General features: G+C 33.1%; 1 protein-coding gene across 1 annotated transcript; it reads right to left on the bottom strand.

Moving 5' to 3' along the window:
• Nucleotides 1-963: 963 nt before the first annotated feature.
• LOC129221181 (transcription factor kayak-like) lies at nt 964-20341 on the bottom strand. The gene is made up of 4 exons (XM_054855632.1): nt 20201-20341; nt 9920-10255; nt 5893-6000; nt 964-1644 (listed from the first exon to the last, which is right to left on the bottom strand). Exons 1-4 carry the CDS (start codon nt 20303-20305, stop codon nt 1180-1182), a joined length of 1014 nt encoding a protein of 337 aa, XP_054711607.1. The 5' UTR covers nt 20306-20341; the 3' UTR covers nt 964-1179.
• Between the last annotated feature and the right edge of the window lie 99 nt (nt 20342-20440).

Below are 20440 nucleotides of genomic sequence, written 5' to 3' on the forward strand. Positions count from 1 at the left end.
AAATAAAAATTCACCTTTAGAGGTGAATGGCACAATATGCAATATTGCTAAACGTAAAAGGATGTGATATTGGTTCAAAATGTTTCTACTCATTTATAAACGAATGGAGGGCTACTGCAAAGCTACTGTTTATGGTTATAACAATTATTTGGCGGAAGCGAAAAAAGAACATAGTATTGAGATTTAACTAGCTCTCAGAAAATGGTGGATGCAATACTGAATAAATTTTGCTTATGTGTATTGAATATGTTTCTGATACCATTAAAAACCTTCAACCATATTTTTGAATCTTAATTCATTTGACAATATTATATACTAGGCAAATTCCAACTACTGGGAATGATAGAACTTTTTTTTTCTTTGGCAGAAAAAAAAAAGAAAAAAGTCAAGAAGTTCTGTAAACTGTTAACTATTTTTTTTAACCGCCATTTTAAGCTGGAAGTTTTATATTAAAGACCCTGTATTTCATCATGTTTTGAAAAAGAAGTATGTGATGTTCATTCTTATATATAAAATACAACCAATTTTACAAAAATAACTATACCACACTTGATCAATAAGATTTTAGTGACAAAAAGTCATTAATTAAAATATAAAGTCACTAAAAATAGCTTTTACCTCTCAGGCAAAAATGTCCAATCACAAGATAAGCTGATCTTTCAAAAATAATTAAGGGTAAAAAATGATAGAAAAGTATTAAATATTAGTATAATATTAATACATAGAAAATTTCAAAAAGCAATAGCCATCATTTTCTTCCAACAAAAATTTAAATTTGCAATAATGTAGATGTTTTTAAGAGTTAAAGTTATGCACATGATAAAAAATAATTCCCCCTTTTTCTTTTTTAAAAAAAATTGTTTCTTAAAAATCCAAACCTTATTAAAATCATTTAGTTGAAAATTTACAATTATTATTGGAAACATGTATAAAAAGAGAAATGCAGCAATGATTCTTGTCAAATATTGAAACATAGGCACCTTTAAAATATTACAATATTGAAAAGATTCAAAGGTCAAGAACTTTTTGTGAGGAAAAACATAACATTTAAAACTAAGCAAATGGGTTTAAATAAAATGTACTAATAATGTATGAGCAAAATTTTAAAACTGATGAATAATACTCAGACGAAACTGTGTGTCCAATAAAATTTAAGCAGTTTTGCAGCTGGTGAAAGAGTTACAAAGATACTAGCTTTGGTGGAATTGAATCAGGACTAGACAAATCACTGCTTGAGCTTCGTTGTTGTCCACCACATGAAGATATCACACAAGAAAGGCCACTACTAGCTGTGCTTGTCACACAACCATTGCCATCCATCATGTTGAAGTAGAGACCAGCTGAAGGAGTATTTAAGGATGTATTCAAACCATTGAGATTGGACACGTCAGGAGACGATCTGAGGGAAACACCTTCAGAATTATTGAAATTTGAAGACAAGGACAGAGTGTTTGGACGAGTATAAGACTTTGACTTAGAGAACTGAGGTTTATTGTCCATTGACTTGTTTTTTGAAGAATTGTGATTCATTTTACAAGTAGCTTTGTGGGCTTCCAGTAAAAACTCAAGTTCTTCCTTTTGGCATGTGAGCATATGTATTTCATTCTGAAGACTTTGTCGTTTATCTTCAAGACCATCTGTTTCCTAAAGCAAAGATTAAAAAGCAAATCAATAAAGTGGATACACTTTTGTATTAAAGGCACAAAACAAATGTAATAATCAAGGAAAGTAGACTCATGACTAAATATACATGCATTTTTTCTTTTTCTAAGAACCAGGGTTGTTTGGTTTAAACCACGTTGGTTTGAACCAAGTGCATTTTTAATTCAAAAATGGATTTTTTGTAAAATTTCATTCTTTTCCCCTAAAGGTTTTCATAAATTTTACATACTATTTCAAAGAGTAAAATCTAATTAATGCAAAATAACTAGCAAAGATTTTTAGATATATTACAGATTTAATAAATTTAGAAACTTATATTTTTTAAAGTAATGCAAGTTTGCTAAATAGTTTTTATTTTCTTTTTTAAATCTATACAGCTTTTCTTTTAGGTACATAAATGTGCACAAGACAGACCAACTAAGTTTTTCTAAAATTACATGGGAAAAAATCCAAATAGCACTTTTATAATTTTTTAATTATCATTATTTTTTAGTATTGCATTTCAAAATAGTCCAAAAAGCATGTTTCAACCGAAACTTCATATACTACCTAATTGGCTTGATAACTTTACAGTTTAGTAAGATAGAATATGTACCACTGAAACGATGCATAGTGTAAAAATATGCAGTCAGAGCAAGAAAAGAAAATGTATAAAATTTTGAAAGCAGAAAACATTCTTTTGACTCTGCGATCTTACTACTACTACTAATAATAATAATGCCAAATTTTTCACCTTTTAAAGAACTTTTTTAAAATCCCAACATAATAAAAGAAGTCTCATGTATGAATGGTGGAAAAATCAATAAACATTAATTTTTATGACATTATTAAAATTTGTCTCATTATTAAAATATGCTAAAAGAGTATTTTCATTTAAGTTATTCTGAGGCTTTTAATTAAAATGATTTTTTTTTTTTTTTTTTGTCTTTGATAGCAAAATTGTATTCCTAAATGCATTAAACCAAGAGAAATAATGTCTACAACAAAAAACAATGATTTTCTTTAAACCTAACTTGTCCTGCTTCTATAATTGTTGCCACTGATACATTATAATTATTTATAATGACTCAGTGGCAACAATTATAGAATATATTTGTTATATAGTAGTATTTGATTATTATAATTGCATGATTTGTTAACTTTTTTTCAAATCTTAAAACAAAATATGCATTGATCTTTTGATTTTTTAAAGGTTTTTAATATATCAGACTTATGATTCATTAGTAGATACTGCAAAATACTTTCTTCATTTAATAATGCCTGATTTTAATTTTACTTTTTTATTTATAGTAGATAGCTATGATTGTGAGGAAATTGATTTGCAAGAATTTTTCTTGGTTATTTGCAATTAATAATGTCTGAACTCTCATAGTAAATTATTTCTTTGATTAGTTATACCAAGACCCATATTGTATTTTTTATAATAGTTAAACAAATTTCAAACCATATTCTCCTTTTGAAATCTCCTAAATTATCCAACTTTTGATGCTAAATGTGAATACCAGTTTTAAAGCACATTAAATTTTGAACAATTTAAGCTCAAGTGGGGTTCTGCAAGACCAATAGTTTAGAAGATATCGTACATCAAAAACTGGCCATTTTTGGCGAAAAATGAAAAAATTATGTTTTGATCACATTCCACACCAAATATGGACATGAATTCCCACTTTAATTGAAAAAAACCTGGCTATACTGTTATAATAGATTTAATTTGCTTTCATTTAAGTCAAAACCAAAGTCTGTAGATTCAATTGTTCTTTTACAATCGCAAAACAAACAAATGATCAGCAAGTTTGATTTTTGCAGAAATGAGACAAAACACTTTTCAGGACAATATGGAAGATTCTATTCTAAAAAAAGGGGGCAAAGAATGAGATAATAAGACTCTAATGCCTATTTATATACATATGTGTGCTGGAAAAACATGGCGATTATAGAAAACTTAAATAGGTCAATAATCGACAGCCTTATGCAAATAATGCAAGCATTCGTATCTATGCCTTTAACATTGATTAATTTTAAGCTCCATTTCATTTTTCAACACGAAAATGACCTACCAGGTTTTATTTTGAATGGAGAATAATTTTGGTATCAGACGAATTTGTAATGAGATTTAAATATTCTAACACAGACGAGCAGAGAAACAAAGAATAAATGAAAATGAAAGTTCACTCATTCTTTTTGCAAAAGCAAATGAAATTGTCCAGGTTCATTATAGCAAATGCAAAGCTTCGGAGGGAAACCTAGAAGGAAAAATGTACCCCCTATACACTTCAAGAGCAATATTGTCAAATGTTTATACTTATTGAAAAGTCATTCAAGCAGAAAGTGGAAAATAGGGATGCACCTAGAAACATTAACCAAAATTCTCCCACTTTTTCACTTAGCAGATCTCGATTTCTACACAAAAAATGCTCGCCTTTATTTACAAGAGATATGAAAAAGGGGATGAATTCAAAAGATTTTTATGTACTATTGAAGAAATTCCATGGTTTTGCGAATCCATAAATTTTTGCCTAGTTTGAAAGCATACATGTGTAATGAATGAACTGGTTCTAGTGAAACTAAAAGAGAGCCCGAGAGAACTAATCCATAATTGTAACATATTTAACAATTCAGTTGTGTGCTTTTTCGGTGAATTTAATGAATTATGTTCATGTTAAATTATTTTGAAGAACTGTAATGACTCAGGGACGTTTTTACTGTCTTCGGATACATCAGAATGACTGCACGCAAGCGGATTATGATTATATTTGACTTCTCAACATCAGAGGGCTCCTGAGGAAACGCTTTTCCAAACTGTGTAATAAACGACACCTCAATGATAAGTTGATCCCTAGGTTTGGACTTGAGGGCATAGAAGATAAAAACAACTAGAGAAACTGAATCGCCATCGAATAAAGTACGTCTCAACAGATCGTAATCAATGATGAAGAGGATGAGGATCTACTTTTTTTTTTTTTGCCATTTTTGCTTCAAACATTCAAAATATTTCTTTCCAGAAGAGTGCCAAAGTCCAGTTAATTTGTATTCAGTTTTATACTTTTTTTTTCAACCGAGGAAAAATGGAATAACTCTTAGATACATACTTTTCCTTCATGCAGTTAGTGGATGTGATACCACATCTTCCCAAGTCTGGCTAAGAAAAGCAAAACTGCACGGTGTTATTCATACTAACTGGTATAAGGTTGACCAAGCCACCATAGCTTTCCTTCCTGAAGTGAGTTCCGAAGCTTTAGCCGAAGCTGTAGAGATGGAGCTGGTTTCTCTGTACGGAAATGAGGTATCCCCTGATATTCTGGGACAGTATTCAGTTCCACCTGTTCCTCAAAGCAGCATCTGTTAACTTGCTGTTGACTTGGCTTTCCTCGGATGACTTTTCATCCAGAAGCTCACACTTCTTAGCATTGAAAAAGGTGTTCCTTGTAACACCGAAACACGTGTCTGCAATAATTTTGCAATTTTTGTGCGTCACAACATTGGATTACTAACTGTTCTACTTTTATTCATGTTTTAAGTCTTTTTAATCATCATATACAGTCGCCCCTCACCGCTTCACTTTATCACGTCTTTTTCTACCAAACACATTCATTAAACTTTTCTAATTGGTTCATGCCTGCTTTCTCTTTCAGAAGGATACAAAAATATTAATTTTACATAAGGCAAGTTCTTCTGGGGGCGAGGGCTAAGGTAGAGTCAGTTGAAAGGTTTAGGGCGAGAATTGTAAAAACACTGAAGAGAGTGTCAGTAAATGCTGTTGGCTCTAACCCACAAAACACATACTGCAGAGTGTATATTATTTTAGCTCAGCCCAGAAAAAGAAGAAAGGATGAGAAGAATTAAATTTAAAATTGAAAAACACTGTAAAAGAGCCATAGCAAAGCAGAAACTTTAAAAACTGAACTGTGCTACATTTTGCTCTCATACCGACGTGCATTTATTTACCTTTGAAACTGGTTTTAGCAAGGATCAGGAGAGGGGGCATGGACCCAGATGTGAAATTAATCTTGATGAAGTAATTAATATCCAGAGGGAAAAGGGCAGAGCCAAATTCAGACACAATATCCATTTAAGCGAGTACAAATGACAAAACATTTTAAATTTAAACAAAAAACTGATAAATGAGATTTTGAACGCAGCACAATCTAGATGTGTAGAGCATTGTGCAAGTCTATTTTGAGATAGTCTTAGTAACTATCAAATTATTTTGCATGAATAAAAAAAACTTACATTCATTAAATTACTAGTGAGCTCCATTCTTCTTCTACGACAACGAGCTGCAGCTAATTTGTTTCTTTCTCTTCTTATTCTCCTCCTTTCTTCTTCTTCAGGACTGAGCTAAAATAAATGAAGCAAATAGATCCTGATCAGGGTAACAGTTAAAAAGTACATTCATACATGAGTTTCTCATTGTATTCATTTATACAGGAAAGTCATCTGTCTCACCCATCCCCTAAAGTGCACCTAACTTTACACAAGTTAAAAAAAAACCTGTAAATTAATCCACTCACCCTCCCTAACATTTCAAGAGTGCATGTACCACGACCCACCTCCCCCTCTTTCAGGGGTACTCCTTATTTACACAAGATTTTCATTAATTTTTATTTTACAAATATAATGCTGTATGACTCAATTTTTGCTACAGGAATAATTCTCAAACTAGTTCTCAGACATCTTTAGTCTACAAACATCAGTGACTGTCTAATACACAATGACAATACTTGGCTTAAAAACCTTCTACAATTACCATCTGATTGTCTTGGGGTCTGATTTCCAAGATTATATTCTTGATTTACAGCTTTCTTTATTGTTTTCACAGTAACAGCCATGCTTTATCTGACAACAATTCGCTCCAGCTAAATTCAAAATATCTTTCTCGGATATAAAATTAGGTTGCTGTCTGACCACCAATGAGATGGAAAGGCTAACAGGCAGCTGTTATCCATTTTCCATCCCTGGCAACGCTGAATGCCCTTGCAAAGACACCTAAAAAAATACTGAAAATATTAATCAGGGTGGCGACAGGAACTGGAAAAAAAAGTTTTCTGACTTTTCCCTGATTTACATTACCAATGATAATGGTTTCCTTTCTTTGCCCTACCTGAAAAGCATTGCATTTTAAATAAAATGCAGTGTTCAAAATAGTTTAAGCTGTTTATTAAAGAAATATTTTGAAAAGATGCTTTTTTTTTGGTAAAAATTGTATAGTAAATTACCGAGAGAAATAGTGAAACCTCCAAATAGCGGACAGTCATGGGACCAGAAGTTTTGTCCGTTATTGGGAAGTGTCCGCTTTTAAGCCCCAATCGCTGCTTCTGCCCATTACCACCCTTTTAATTCCAATAAACAGTGATAAGGAAATGACGGGGGGGGGGGGAATATCAGTTGCGGAGGATGAAAAGCTTTGTAAGGCAAGCAGTTACTAAGATATTCTGTGAAAAGAAAAAAAAAACCGGAAGTGAAACCAGGGTTGTTTGGTTTAAATCACGTTGGTTTAAACCATGGTTTTAATCATGGTTTAAACCAATTGGGTTTCTTTAAAAAAACCATGTGGTTTTTTTTAAAAATGGTTTTTAAAAAAAAGAGCCAAAAAAAATCCATTTTACAGGTTTACATTGATTTCCAAAAAAAATATTGAAAAATTTAAAATTCTATTTATGCTAAGTTCCTAGCTAAGTTGCAGAGATAAATACTAAAATTGCAAAGTTGCTTCTTCAAAATGTATCACAAGCTTTAATAAAAAAAAAAAAAAAAAATTAATATATTTTTTATTTCATATATGTGCCATAAAGCATATTTCAGTCAACTTCTATCATTATGCTTAATTTGCATGATTAGTTAAGATTTACTAAGGATTGAATCTTTTATTGTAGATGCAATTCATTATATTGCTCACTCCTGTTGCAGGGGTGTGACATTTTTGCCCATTTATTTGCACTTTCCTGGAATTTTTACTTCGACTTGTAAGGCAATCGACAGTCTAACTTAATTGTTTGCACCTAAAAATTGAGATTTGTTCTGCAGGTGAACACAAATATTATTTTTTGAATCAAATTAAAAAAAAGAGTTTATACTTCATATTATGATACATAATAGTTCCTTATATAATAATGTAGGAAGATGAAAAGACAAATTTTTAAATTCCCAGAACAAAATTCAAGTGTATGTGTAAAAATTGATTGAGAAATATATAAATCTTCACATATAAACTACTTTCCATTGGTGTTTTTTTTTTTTTTTTTGGATTCTGTGTGCTCAAAAGATTTTGATTGGCTATACACCTATGCTGCTTTATGACTATTGGGTGCAGATAATTCATAGTTTTTCCCCCCCTTTTGTTCATTGGAATTGGGATTTTGGTATTTGCTTTGCCTTAGCTAACCTGTGCAGTGTACCAAAGTTACTTACTCATATTGTTTTAAAAAGAATGTCTAATTCTGGTAGAAAAAAAGACCTAATCTGGCTTTCATTTGATGAAATCAAAAATGAAGCCAGTATTTCATATCATAAAAGGTCTATATATACATGCATACTAATATGTTAATCAAGTCAAACATTTCAATCAATATTTCCCCGCAGAAAGCTATTTTAATTATTTAATTTAGTTACAAGATTTTGTTCTAATCTCTCTCATTAATCAAGAAATTAGGTATAATGTGACTATTGAATAACTGTTAATTACATGGAACCTTAATTACCTTCCGAAAATTAATTGTTTTTCTTGCAAACAGTATTTAAAGCAAAAAAAAACCTGATTTAAACCAAAAAAACCTGGTTTAAACCAAAAAACCGTTTTTTTTTTTGGGGTTTTTTTTTTTTTTTGAAAAAACCGGTATTTTTTACCAACCCTGAGTGCTACAATCGCAAGGGAAATTTTTTGTGAAATAACTGTCTGTTATTTAGAGTGAATTACATGGAATGGCCTATTTTGAGGGACTGGGACTTGCAAAATGTCCGTTATTCGGGAGTGTCCGTTGAGGAAGGTTTCACTGTATTGTAGGAAATCTGAAACAAATATTTTATGTCCAGGAACCAGTTAACATAAGAATTCTAAGAAATTATTAAAACCACTCTTAAAGCCTTATCTAATCATGATTAAACTAAGAAATTTAAATGGAAATAATCTTGAACTGAATTTTCAAACAGTATAATTGTTGCTGTAAGAATAACAAACAAGTGATAGGTAAAGTATGGAAGTAATGTTGTTTTACTAATGTAAATACTACTGCCATGTGCAGGTAAACGGCAGTACCTGCAGGAATTAATTTTCGAGGTATTTGAAGAAATGTGTGGTGGACAAAGTACTAACAATAGGATAATTTTGGAATTCCACGTTTTTTTCACCCTTCTTTTTCAGCAGAAACCAAATAAGTGAGTATGTACATGTACAATAAAGGTAAACGTACCATAGATGAAAAAAATTTAAAAGAAAATGAAAAATGTTCAGTTTCTGCCCTTTACCTGCACATAGCAGAATAGACATATTTATGTAAAACAAATTGAAATCTTTCAACAACCAGTCATATTGAGCTATTCTCTAATCAAGAACTTAGGCTTTAAAGAATGAATATAGCATTTTAACTATTAAAAAATAATAAAAATATCTACTTATGTACACAACTCAATTTCAAATGATTTCATTAGTTGTTTAAAAAAAAATCTTAGAATACTTTAGTAACAAACAACATTGAAATGCAAAAGCAATTATTAATTTTAAAATTAATATGTATATGGTTTTAACGGCTGAAAAAAAACACCCTTCGTTTAATCTGAAGTAACAGCGAATAATACCATGACAAAAAAAACATATTTAAGTCAAAATTCAATTTCAGCAATTACATTAAAAATGCCAAGTGATAACTTTTAAGATTTTTTCAGCATTAAATTAAAGAACAAAAATTCTTTCTTGAAATTGTAATAACAGAATGCTAATCACTTCAAGACAATGAGTAAAAGTAAAGGAGCAAAGTCATTAATGACAGCTTCCTCTTTGCTTGAAGGGTTATTTATTTTACATAGCATGGAATGCTATAAATAAAGGTAGAAGTTAAGCAATTTTCGGTGCATAAAATCAGGGGTGCCTCCTTGGGGGGGGGGGGCATTGAAAATTTTAGGGGGGTTGAAAGGTATTTTTCACTTTGGGGGAGGTCTCTTGCTTTTCGGGGGTTGTGGGAATAGTTAGGTGGAGTGCGCTTGCTCTTGGGGGGGGGGGGGGCACCTCTGATATAATATGTGAATTAGTACACATGTAACTTACTTTTTCATCCCTCATAGGACGTCGTCCTCCATTCCTACCACCCTTTGATGTTCGGGAACTTGTAGTCGATGCTTCAGAGGCAGGGCATGGCGAGTCAAGAGATCGATCTGAAGAATGCATGCAATCATCGACCCAATGGTTTTCCTCTTGTTTTGGTATTCCAGGAAAGGAGACAACTGGGGGAGCAAAACCAGCTTGGTGCTGATGTTCAAGGGGTGCAGGAGGGATCGAATGCAATTCCATGAATGATTCCTCAATATTCTTTAATGTTGTAGGAGTTAGTGTTGGGGTGGTACGAGTTGGTATTCCACATGTCAAGCCCTCAATGGTAGAACACTGAAATAAATTTCTTTGATATTAAAATTAATTCTCTGTTATTAATTTAAAACTATAATTTTCATCATTTGAATTATCATTGATCATATCCTCTGTTGCGTCATTACGCTACAGACAAGCCTTGATTGTTTAACGCACTCTAGAAATCTTCTGCGAGCCTCCGAAGAACAACTCAACACAGCATGCGCGCCTAGCACTGTTTTGGTTTTAGCTTGTTCGCCGACTTGCTCGAATATGGTTGTGTTTTTGTAGAGCTCCAGCAACGGAGCATAGCTTTCTTTTACAACAGGGTATTTGTCCCTAAAACTTGAACAGCTATATTGGTTAGCTGGAAATGATTACTGGAATCATGTTGTAAATATGTGTAAATAGTTTATAAAGTCTTTTTTCTAAAAGCAATTAGTCTTCACTGAAAACAAAACTTACAGTCCACTTAGAATATCGCCGAATCATTAGTCACGTCAGTCGCAGGTAAATTGAACCTGAATTTTCATTGAAGCTATTAATAGTTGAAGAAATTTGTTACTAATCATGACGGATAAAGATAGTGTAGTTACTCGTCAGAGTAAAGAACAATTAGTGACTCTTAATCGCCAAAGAGGTGCTTACAAAGGACAAATAACAAGAATTGCTACATTCCTTGAGGATGGAAAGACAAAGGATTCCTTGGAATATCAAGTTAAATTGGATAATGTACACAAGCTCATTTCGAGTTTGGATGAATTAAAATTAAAATATTTTGAAGTGGTTATTGATGAATCAGACTTAGAAAAGGACCTAGTCGTCTTCACAGAAATTGAAGAACTCGCTGAAAACTCAGAGGTAAGACTGAGAAAATTCTTACTTTCTAACACTAGTAGTAATCCAACTGAAAATCAAAATGATTTGAATAATTCCAAAATATTTAGTTCTAATGTTAATTTTAAATTGCCATTGCCATTGCCAAAACTTTCTGGAAGTTATCAGGAGTGGTACACATTCAAGGAGAAGTTTCTCACATTAATCGATTCTAATGATAGCTTAAATGACACGCAGAAACTATATTATTTGAAATCGACTTTATGTCATAGTGCATTAGAGGTAGTTACTAAGATGATTCTTATGCATCACTCTTTAAGGCTTTAGAAGATCAATTTGAAAACAAAAGATTCATTGTAAAACTCACATGAATGAAATATTATTAACGGAAATGTCAAATCAAGATCCAGCAAAAAGCCTAAGATCGGTAGTTGACGTATGTCTTAAGCACATTCCGGCTCTCAAAACTATAGGTTTGGAGCTTAATAAATTTTCTGAAGTAATGTTAATCAATATCATTCTCAAAAAATTAGATAAGGAAACGAGAAAGCAGTTTGAACTATCATTGACCTCCACGGAATTACCCGCTTGGAAATAATTTATAGCCTTTTTGCAAAAACGATGTTTAGTTCTAGAAAATTTACATAGCAATGCATCAGTAAAACCTAAGAATTTAACATACGAAAAGAACCAAAAAGTTAAGAACTTGGTGGTAAAGAATAATGCCGGTGAAAGAAATACAAGTTGTAGTGTTTGTCAATCACCTAATCATTCTATTTTCAAGTGTGATAAATTCTTAAAATTAGAAAGATATGATAGATATTTAACAGCAAAAAAACTTAATCTTTGTCTGAATTGTTTGAGTACTAAACATAAAATTGTGCAGTGCCCATCAACATTCCTTTGTTCCATCTGTTCGAAAAAACATCATAGCTTGCTTCATCGAGAGGAGTCCTTGGCGCCAATTAGGAATCGTCGTCTAAATAGCGACAGCAATAGCCTGATAAATAAAAAAGGATATTCCTTCCGCTTCAAAGGATCCAGGCACTAGGAATGACGTATGTCGTCTGAAAGAAATTTCGCAATCGTTATGCAGCGAGATTTCTCAATCAGGACATATTTCAAATAAGGTGCTGCTAGCAACTTCTGTTATTTATGTGGAAGATTTAAAAGGCGTTAGAATACCAGTTCAGAATACCAGTTCGTGGAATATTAGATTGTGGAAGTCAATTAAGTCTGGCCACGAATAGGTTAGCTCAGTCTTTATCAGGGAAGAAGGATAAAGTATTAGTTTCGGGGATCAACGGAACCGTTTCTAGTATAAAATCCAAAATGCAAATACGGATCTCAAATAAAGATAATTCTTTTAGTAGAACAATTGAATTCTACATTGTTCCAAAAATAACAACTTGGGTACCTTCAAATGATCTGGATACAAAGAATTTAAAAATACCAAAAGATATAGAACTAGCCGATCCTAACTTTGGAAAATCTGCTAAAATAGACGTGCTTATTGGAGCTGAACTTTTTTTCGAAATCCTAAAATTTGAGAAACAAAAGGTTTCTAACTTAATATTTCAAAACACCATCTTCGGATACATAGTTTCCGGATCACTAGGGAATCAAGGTTTGCAGACATTTTGCGGTCTAACAAAACAAACTGATGTATTAGAAGAAAATCTTCAAAAATTTAGGAAAATGGAAAGTGTTGAGGACGAATTTATTCCTCTCAGTGATGAAGGAAAAAAATGCGAAAATCATTTTTTAGAAACATATCACAGAGAGAACACAGGAAGATTCGTAGTTACTATGCCGCTAAAAGAAGATCCGACAGTTTTAGGGGATTCAAAATCAATTGCTGAGAAAAGATTGCAGCAGTTGTGGAATCGTCTGGAAAAAAACTCCCCTTATGTGAGAACTTTATTGTAAGTTTATTGATGAGTACGAAACTCTTGGTCACATGACAAAAATCAAGGTAAACAAAGAAGATGCAGGTTGTTACTATCTTCCACATCATGGAGTTTACCGTTCTGAAAACCCTACAACCAAGCTCCATGTAGTATTTAAGGCTTCAGGCTCTTCAACAAATGGTAAATCATTGAATGATATTCTTTTTAAAGGACAAGTTAAGGAAGACCTTTACGAAATAATGATTTGTTTTAGAAAACATAGGTTCGTGTTTCTCGCTGACATTGAAAAGATGTACAGACAAATATTGATAAATCCAGAACAAAGAAAATTATTGAGAATTTTATGGAAATCCGATTCTAAAGACCCGGTAGACACCTTTGAGTTAAACACCATTACTTACGGCACATCGTGCGCACCGTTCTTAGCAATAAGAACTTTGAAACAGCTGGCTGAAGAAGAAATAGAAAAATTTAGCAAAGCATCTGAAGTCCTTAAGAATGATTGTTACGTGGATGTTTTAAGTGGAGAAGACAGTCTTGAAGCTGCACAAGAACTTCAATGCCAACTAATAGAACTTTTGGAGTCTGCTGGAATGCACCTTCATAAGTGGAAAGCAAATGATTCCAAATTACTTGACTGTGTCAATAATGGATCTTCGGAAAATCATTCTTTCTTAGAGAATGAAACTAAAGCATTAGGAGTGACTTGGAAACCCACTCCGGATGTCTTCACTTTCAAGGTAAAAATTGAACACCAAGACAAATTAACTAAAAGGACTATACTCTCAGACATTGCACGACTCTTCGATCCCCTTGGTCTAATTGAACCCGTGATCACAAGAGCCAAAACCTGCATGCAAGAACTTTGGAAACTAAAATTAGACTGGAACGACCCGGGTTCCAGATTTTATCGTGAATTCCTGGATACGTTTTACAAACTCTTTGAAATCTTTAGAAAGTTTGACCATTAGTCGTTACATTTTGACCCCGTGTGCAAAATTTATAGCGTTGCATGGATTTGCAGATGCCTCATCTATTGCCTTTGGAGCCACTGTCTACCTCCAATCTTCATCTCATTCCCAAACGTCTTGCCACTTAATAAGTAGCAAATCTCAAGTAGCTGCTTTGAAAACCTTAACTATACCTAGACTAGAGCTTTCAGCATGCCTGCTATTAAGCAAGTTAGTCGTCAAAGTTTTGGAATCTTTAAAACTGGACATTGACAGTGTCTATTTATATACTGATTCTAAAATAGCCTTAGCATGGATCGAAACCCCGCCATGGAAACTAAAGACATTTGTGAGCAATCGGGTGGCTAAAATTCAGCACCATACTCAGAACTTTCATTGGCACCACATTGCGTCTGGAGATAATCCCAGTGATTTAATATCGCGCGGCTTAGATGCTACAGACTTGGTGGACAATTCCCTTTGGTGGTATGGCCCGGACTTTCTCTCTCGTCCTAATAGTCTTCCTGAACCAGCAAGCCCTCATCTATCATCAGAGGACCAGGGAATAATATTGGAAGAAATGAAGGACATTTCTACCGATACTTCCACTAAAGAAACTACCAGCCTGTGTGGAATTACAAAGTTATCTGTTTCACCAACACCTAATGACTTTAAAAATGATCTTTTTTCTATAAGCAATAATTTTATGAAACTAATTAGAGTTTTCAGTTTTATTTTTAGATTTGTTTATAACTGTCGCAATTCAAATAGCAGAAGGTCAGGACCACTGACAGCAATAGAGCTAAGGAGTAGTGAAACCTATTTGGTTAAACAGGTACAATTTATTTGTTTTGCTGAAGATATCCAAAATCTGAAAAACCAGAGTTGTCTTTCAGGAAAGAGTAAATTAAAGTATTTGAACCCTTTTTTAGATTCAGAAGGTGTACTTCGAGTAGGAGGTCGCTTGGACCATTTTAATCTTAGCTATGAGAAAAAACACCCAATTGTATTGCCCCACGATCACAAATTGAGTGAAATTATCTTGGAATATTTTCACAAGAAGTTTTTTCATGTTGGACCACAAGCTTTATTGCTTCATGTCCGGCAAAATTATTGGATAATTAATGGAAGATCACTAGCTCGTAAAATTGTTCATAAGTGTTAAGTCTGTTTTAGAAATAAACCTAGAGGAATCGATCAAATAATGGGAAATTTACCCTCAGAAAGAGTCAATCCTAGTCCCCCTTTTAAGGAGTGTGGAATTGATTTTTGTGGTCCTTTTTCCATTAAATACAAAAATCAAAGAAAAGTGACTCTCAATAAAATTTTGGTAGCATTATTTGTCTGCCTCGCAACCAAGGCAATACATTTAGATATAGTAACTGATTTAAAATCAGAATCATTCATTGCTACCCTTAAAAAATTCTTCGCTCGCAGAGGTAAAAGTTCTACAATTCTAACGGATAATGGCACTACTTTTGTTGGTGCAAATACTGAGCTGAAAAAATTGCATGCCTTAGTAAAAAATTCTGACAACACTTTAAGTAATTATTTGGCTGCTGAGGCTATTAATTGGAAATTCATCCCTCCCCGCTCACCCAATTTTGGTGGATTATGGGAGGCTGGGGTGAAATCTTTTAAACACCACCTCAAAAGATCAGCAGGTAGTTCCCCATTAACTTTAGAGGAATTTCGGACCTTGATTGTCCAAATAGAAGGCATTTTAAACTCTCGCCCTTCGCTACCTTTGTCGTCGGACCCTAACGAAATTGAAGTCTTAACGCCAGCTCATTTCTTGATAGGTCGTCCAATAACGTCAATAGTGGAACCAGATATCAGTAGTATTAGTAATAACAAGCTGTCTAGTTGGCAAAAAATCACTAAAATGTCACAAAATCTATGGAAAAGATGGCAGCATGATTATCTTAACCATCTTCAGCAAAGAAATAAATGGTTCGTTGAAAAGAAAAATCTTAAAGAAGGAACCATGGTAATCATTAAAGATGAAAATTTACCCCCTTGTAAATGGTCTCTAGGTCGAATCCTTAAGATCATTGCTGGTTCTGATGGAAAGGTTAGAGTGCTAGAAATTAAAACACCATCAGGTGCAGTAACAAGAGCCATATCAAAAATTTGCCCTCTTCCCATAGAAGGGAATGAATAATTAGTATTCATGGACATTTCAAATTTTCTTATTTTCTATTTCTGTCTTATATTATTTTGAATACTTGAATTTATTTTAGTTTATATATTTAGTCCAGATTGTAATCTCACTGCATGTTGAGACCTCTCAACGGGGGCCGGTATGTTGCGTCATTATGCTAAAGACAAACCTTGATTGTTTAACGGACTCTAGAAATCTTCTGTGAGCCTCCGAAGAACAACTCAACGCAGCATGTGCGCCTAGCACTGTTTTGGTTTTAGCTTGTTCGCCGACTTACTCGAATATGGTTGTGCTTTTGTAGAGCTCCAGCAACGGAGCATAGCTTTCTTTTACAACAGGGTATTCATTCCTAAAACTTGAACAGCTATATTGGTTAGCTGAAAATGATTACTGGAATCATGTTGTAAATATGTGTAAATAGTTTATAAAGTCTTTTTTCTAAAAGCAATTAGTCTTCACTGAAAACAAAACTTACAGTCCACTTAGAATATCGCCGAATCATCCTCAACATCATCAAAACACAAAACATTTTCTGGCAGAGGTTTTTAAAATTGAAAATTGTTGCTTTCTTTACATTTATATCGGATGTTAAAATGTTATTCAATACATTTAACCAAGCAGTTACATTTCTCAGTAGATATTGCATAAAATAATCAATAATTTGTATAATATCAAAATGACTGTAAAACGAAGGAAATGGGGGGTAAAGCACAATCTGCATTTTAACCTCATGTACATTTCACATTCCTCCCCCCCCCCCAAAATTATTTAAAACATGCTCTTTTAATACATCAATGAATAATCATCATTGAATAAGCATTTTTAATAATCATCTTTTAATACAATAACTGTACTGTCATTCAGCGCAATCCTGGGAGTTGACAGAGCCTGGGACAAATATTTTCAGGAGCCCCAACCTTCTCCATCTAGCAAGAGATTGGTCAGCTCATTTCATGACACAGTAGATGAACATTTATTGATCTTCTTTCAAAGTCGCAAAAATCATGCTAACAACTGTGGTGGGAGTTTAGATGAAAAGTACCAAAAATTTCCTCACTTCAATAATTTCATAATTACAATGACTATCTAAAATCTATGGGTGTCATAAAGTGAAAGAAGCAGAAAATATCACTAAATGATACCCTCTCATATCTAGGAGCCTGAGGCCAATGCTCTTCGGACGGCACTCATTCATTTAATCGGTCTTACGAAACTGCTATATAGAAGTTCCAAATCCGTGGAAAGAATGTCTAATTTTTAGAGGACAAGCATTTATTTAATGCTTGTCCTCCTATGTAAGAGTTGTTTAAATAGCTATTTAAAAATCTTACAAAATACATGAAGGTCAAAATCAAGAAAAAAGTAGGGTCAATTTGTCAAATGCAAGCTTCAAAGTTGGGAAAAAAAAAGGAATCTCAACAGGAAACACTCAAGTCTTAGGAAAAGCAGACATAATACCTGATTTCCCTTAAAAAGGTGACCATGATCATTTTAACTCTCTTAGGCCAGTAGGGGTGCTCATCACAAAATAATTATCAGTATGTTTAAGAAATGGAAAGTAACCTGTGATTGCTACCCGTTTAGTAAGCAGTAAGCTATATTCTTCATAACCTATGCCTTTTGGAAACATTTAAATACTACTTCCTCTTTATTTGTGTGAGAAAAATGTGTTTTTGTTCTGGGTGCAGTTTTAACTCCAAAACCCTTCCCGCCAAGGCTGGCACCTCGTCAGTTTGGACATCTTGCCCTTTTCCCCACAAAAAACTTACCAAATTTATACTACTACGTGCCGAGTCCGCTCAAAGAACGGGCCTCTAGTTTCTGACTACGCTGACATGGCCTCCTTTCAGCCTGCTTTCCATGACTGTGCCACTGTCGCTAACGCAGTTATGGAGCTCTACAGGGGTCTGTCCAGGATTTTTCACAGGGTCCGTTTTTTGTGAAAAATCAAATAATTTTGTGAAAAATGAATTAATTTTGTGAAAAATCAAAAAATTTCGCAAAAAAAAAAAATTTTTTTTTGTTAAAACAAATTTTAGAATTTAGAGATGGCACAAACAGCATCAATTAAACTTAAAGTTGAATGTTTTCCTCTTCTACGTCGAGAAATCATTCTGGATTTTTTTTCTGATATTTGGCGGGGGGGGGGGGGGGGGGGGGAAAGCATCGCTCTTTCAAGTATCAATATTTATCTACCATTCTACATTATGTTAAATTATACTAGATATATTTCTGTACAGCACTTAAAATAATTGTAACAAAAATATAAATGAATAAAATAAAATTCAGAATAGGGTTCAGCATTCAACTTTTTGACCCAAGACACTCTTAAAAAGCACAGAATTTGGTTTTAAAACTTCTAAATTCCGTGATTTTAACAAAAATAAAAAGATATTTCAATTGTTTAACCTCTTAACAAAGCGTAATAATCATTAAAAATTCGAAAAATCGGATTCCCATAGCGGATGCAAAGAGATCGCAATTCTCAAAGTCTGAAGGCATCAAAAGTATAAAAACAGCTTGTAAAAGAAATATTTTTGATAAAATTATTTTAAAATTGCAATTTTAGAGTCCTATAATAAACATATCATTAATATCTGTGGACACAGTTGACCCAAAAAATAAAATAAAATAAACCATCTATTTAGCATTTAAGTTTTGACTCATTAACAGAAATGGAATTTTGCTTTAAAAACTTGAAATGAGAGTTCTAACAGAAATAAGAGACTTTTCATTTATTTGAATCCTAGTAAAGCGAAGTTAGCTTGAAAAAAGAACAAAATGTGATTCTCATATCGGATGTTAAAAGATTGCATTTTTCAAATGTAGACATCTAAAGAAAAAAAAACGGTAATTAAAGGAGTTTATTTAAAGTTAATCATCCTTGTTAGCATCGAAAAATCAAAACCCATATAATTTTCTCCCAAAATAACAATTAAACATCTCACCGCACCACCGTAAAAAACGCAAATATTGACAAGCTGGCAAAATGATGAGAATATTTTCTAATCAAGTCATTATAAAGGTTCAAAGCCAGACGCTAAGGGGTGATAATTTTGAAGTTGGTAACACTATCTGAAGGGATCATATTTTTTCCTCACCCTTACTATCCCTTTGCAGTTCTAAGTTCATTTCGCAGATATATATTATATTGCTTATTAAATCATGAGCGGAGAAAAGTACTTACCAATGCCTTTTCAGAAAAGTTTACAAAAACACCGCTGCTAATTAGCTGTGATAAAACAAACAACCATTATATTTATTTGGCAGTAACCATTATTTATCGCTTGCAGGAGCATTCCAAGAGTGCCGATTTTTTTTTCAAAATTAGCCGATTTTGTATAAGCTGATCCCTCTAATTTGACTTAAAAAAAAGGTTCCAAAAATTATCGGTTTATACACAGAAATATGCGTTATTTTGCTTTCAGATTTGCTCTTTCAATAAACAATTTGACAGATCCGATCTTGTTTATCAGAATTTTGTGAAGGGTCCGTTTTGTTTGATCGGGATTTTGTGAAAGGTCCGTTTTGTTTGATCGGAATTTTGTGAAAGGTCCGTTTTGATTGATCGGATTTTTGTGAAGGGTCCGTTAACGGACCCAAATATCCTCTGGCCAGACCCCTGCTCTATCAGTTGATCATAAATTAAACTTGTCTTGTAGCAGCATAAACCTTTCTTGAAACTAAGCGCATTTGTGGAAGTTTGTAGAAGTCAATACAAATAATTTTGGGCTGTTAATGGACACAAATAATCCCATTTACGAAAACCACACTAAGAACATTTAAGAGACATTCACAATTGAAGAACACAAGGACTCTTTGCAACTCAATACTGGTATTCCGGAACACGATAGGATTACCAATGTTACATAGGTGTTTTACGTTCAATGTTTTCCGTTAATCACAGAGTGTAGATGTCTCTACTGTTTACTTTAAAAAAAATATTTTGTCAATAAAGATGTACGAAGACTGGCACAAAAAAGATAAATCATGAAATAAGACATATGCATATTATTTTGTTTTTGATAAGTGGTAGTAACAAAGTGCAATGATTAATTTAAGATTTCATGGAATTCAAATTTTTCTACTTTCAACAGTTTTAAATTCAACTTGTCAAACTTACTGCTACTGAAGCGGGGGATTCATCTGCGCCATTAGCCATAGATGATAAAATATCAGCTACGGATAAACGATCGGATATATTTTTCTCGTTCGCTTGAGAATACATAAGATTATGTCATCAAACAACAATTTTCTTTACTTCCGCAATTATTGTACTTTGTATTGAGCATAAGAAAACATCATTGAAGTTTATTATAATTTCTCTTTACCAGATGAGTCACAAATATGACATCATCCAATA

This window comes from Uloborus diversus, chromosome 4, assembly GCF_026930045.1.
Source record: "Uloborus diversus isolate 005 chromosome 4, Udiv.v.3.1, whole genome shotgun sequence".
Lineage (NCBI taxonomy): Eukaryota > Metazoa > Arthropoda > Arachnida > Araneae > Uloboridae > Uloborus > Uloborus diversus.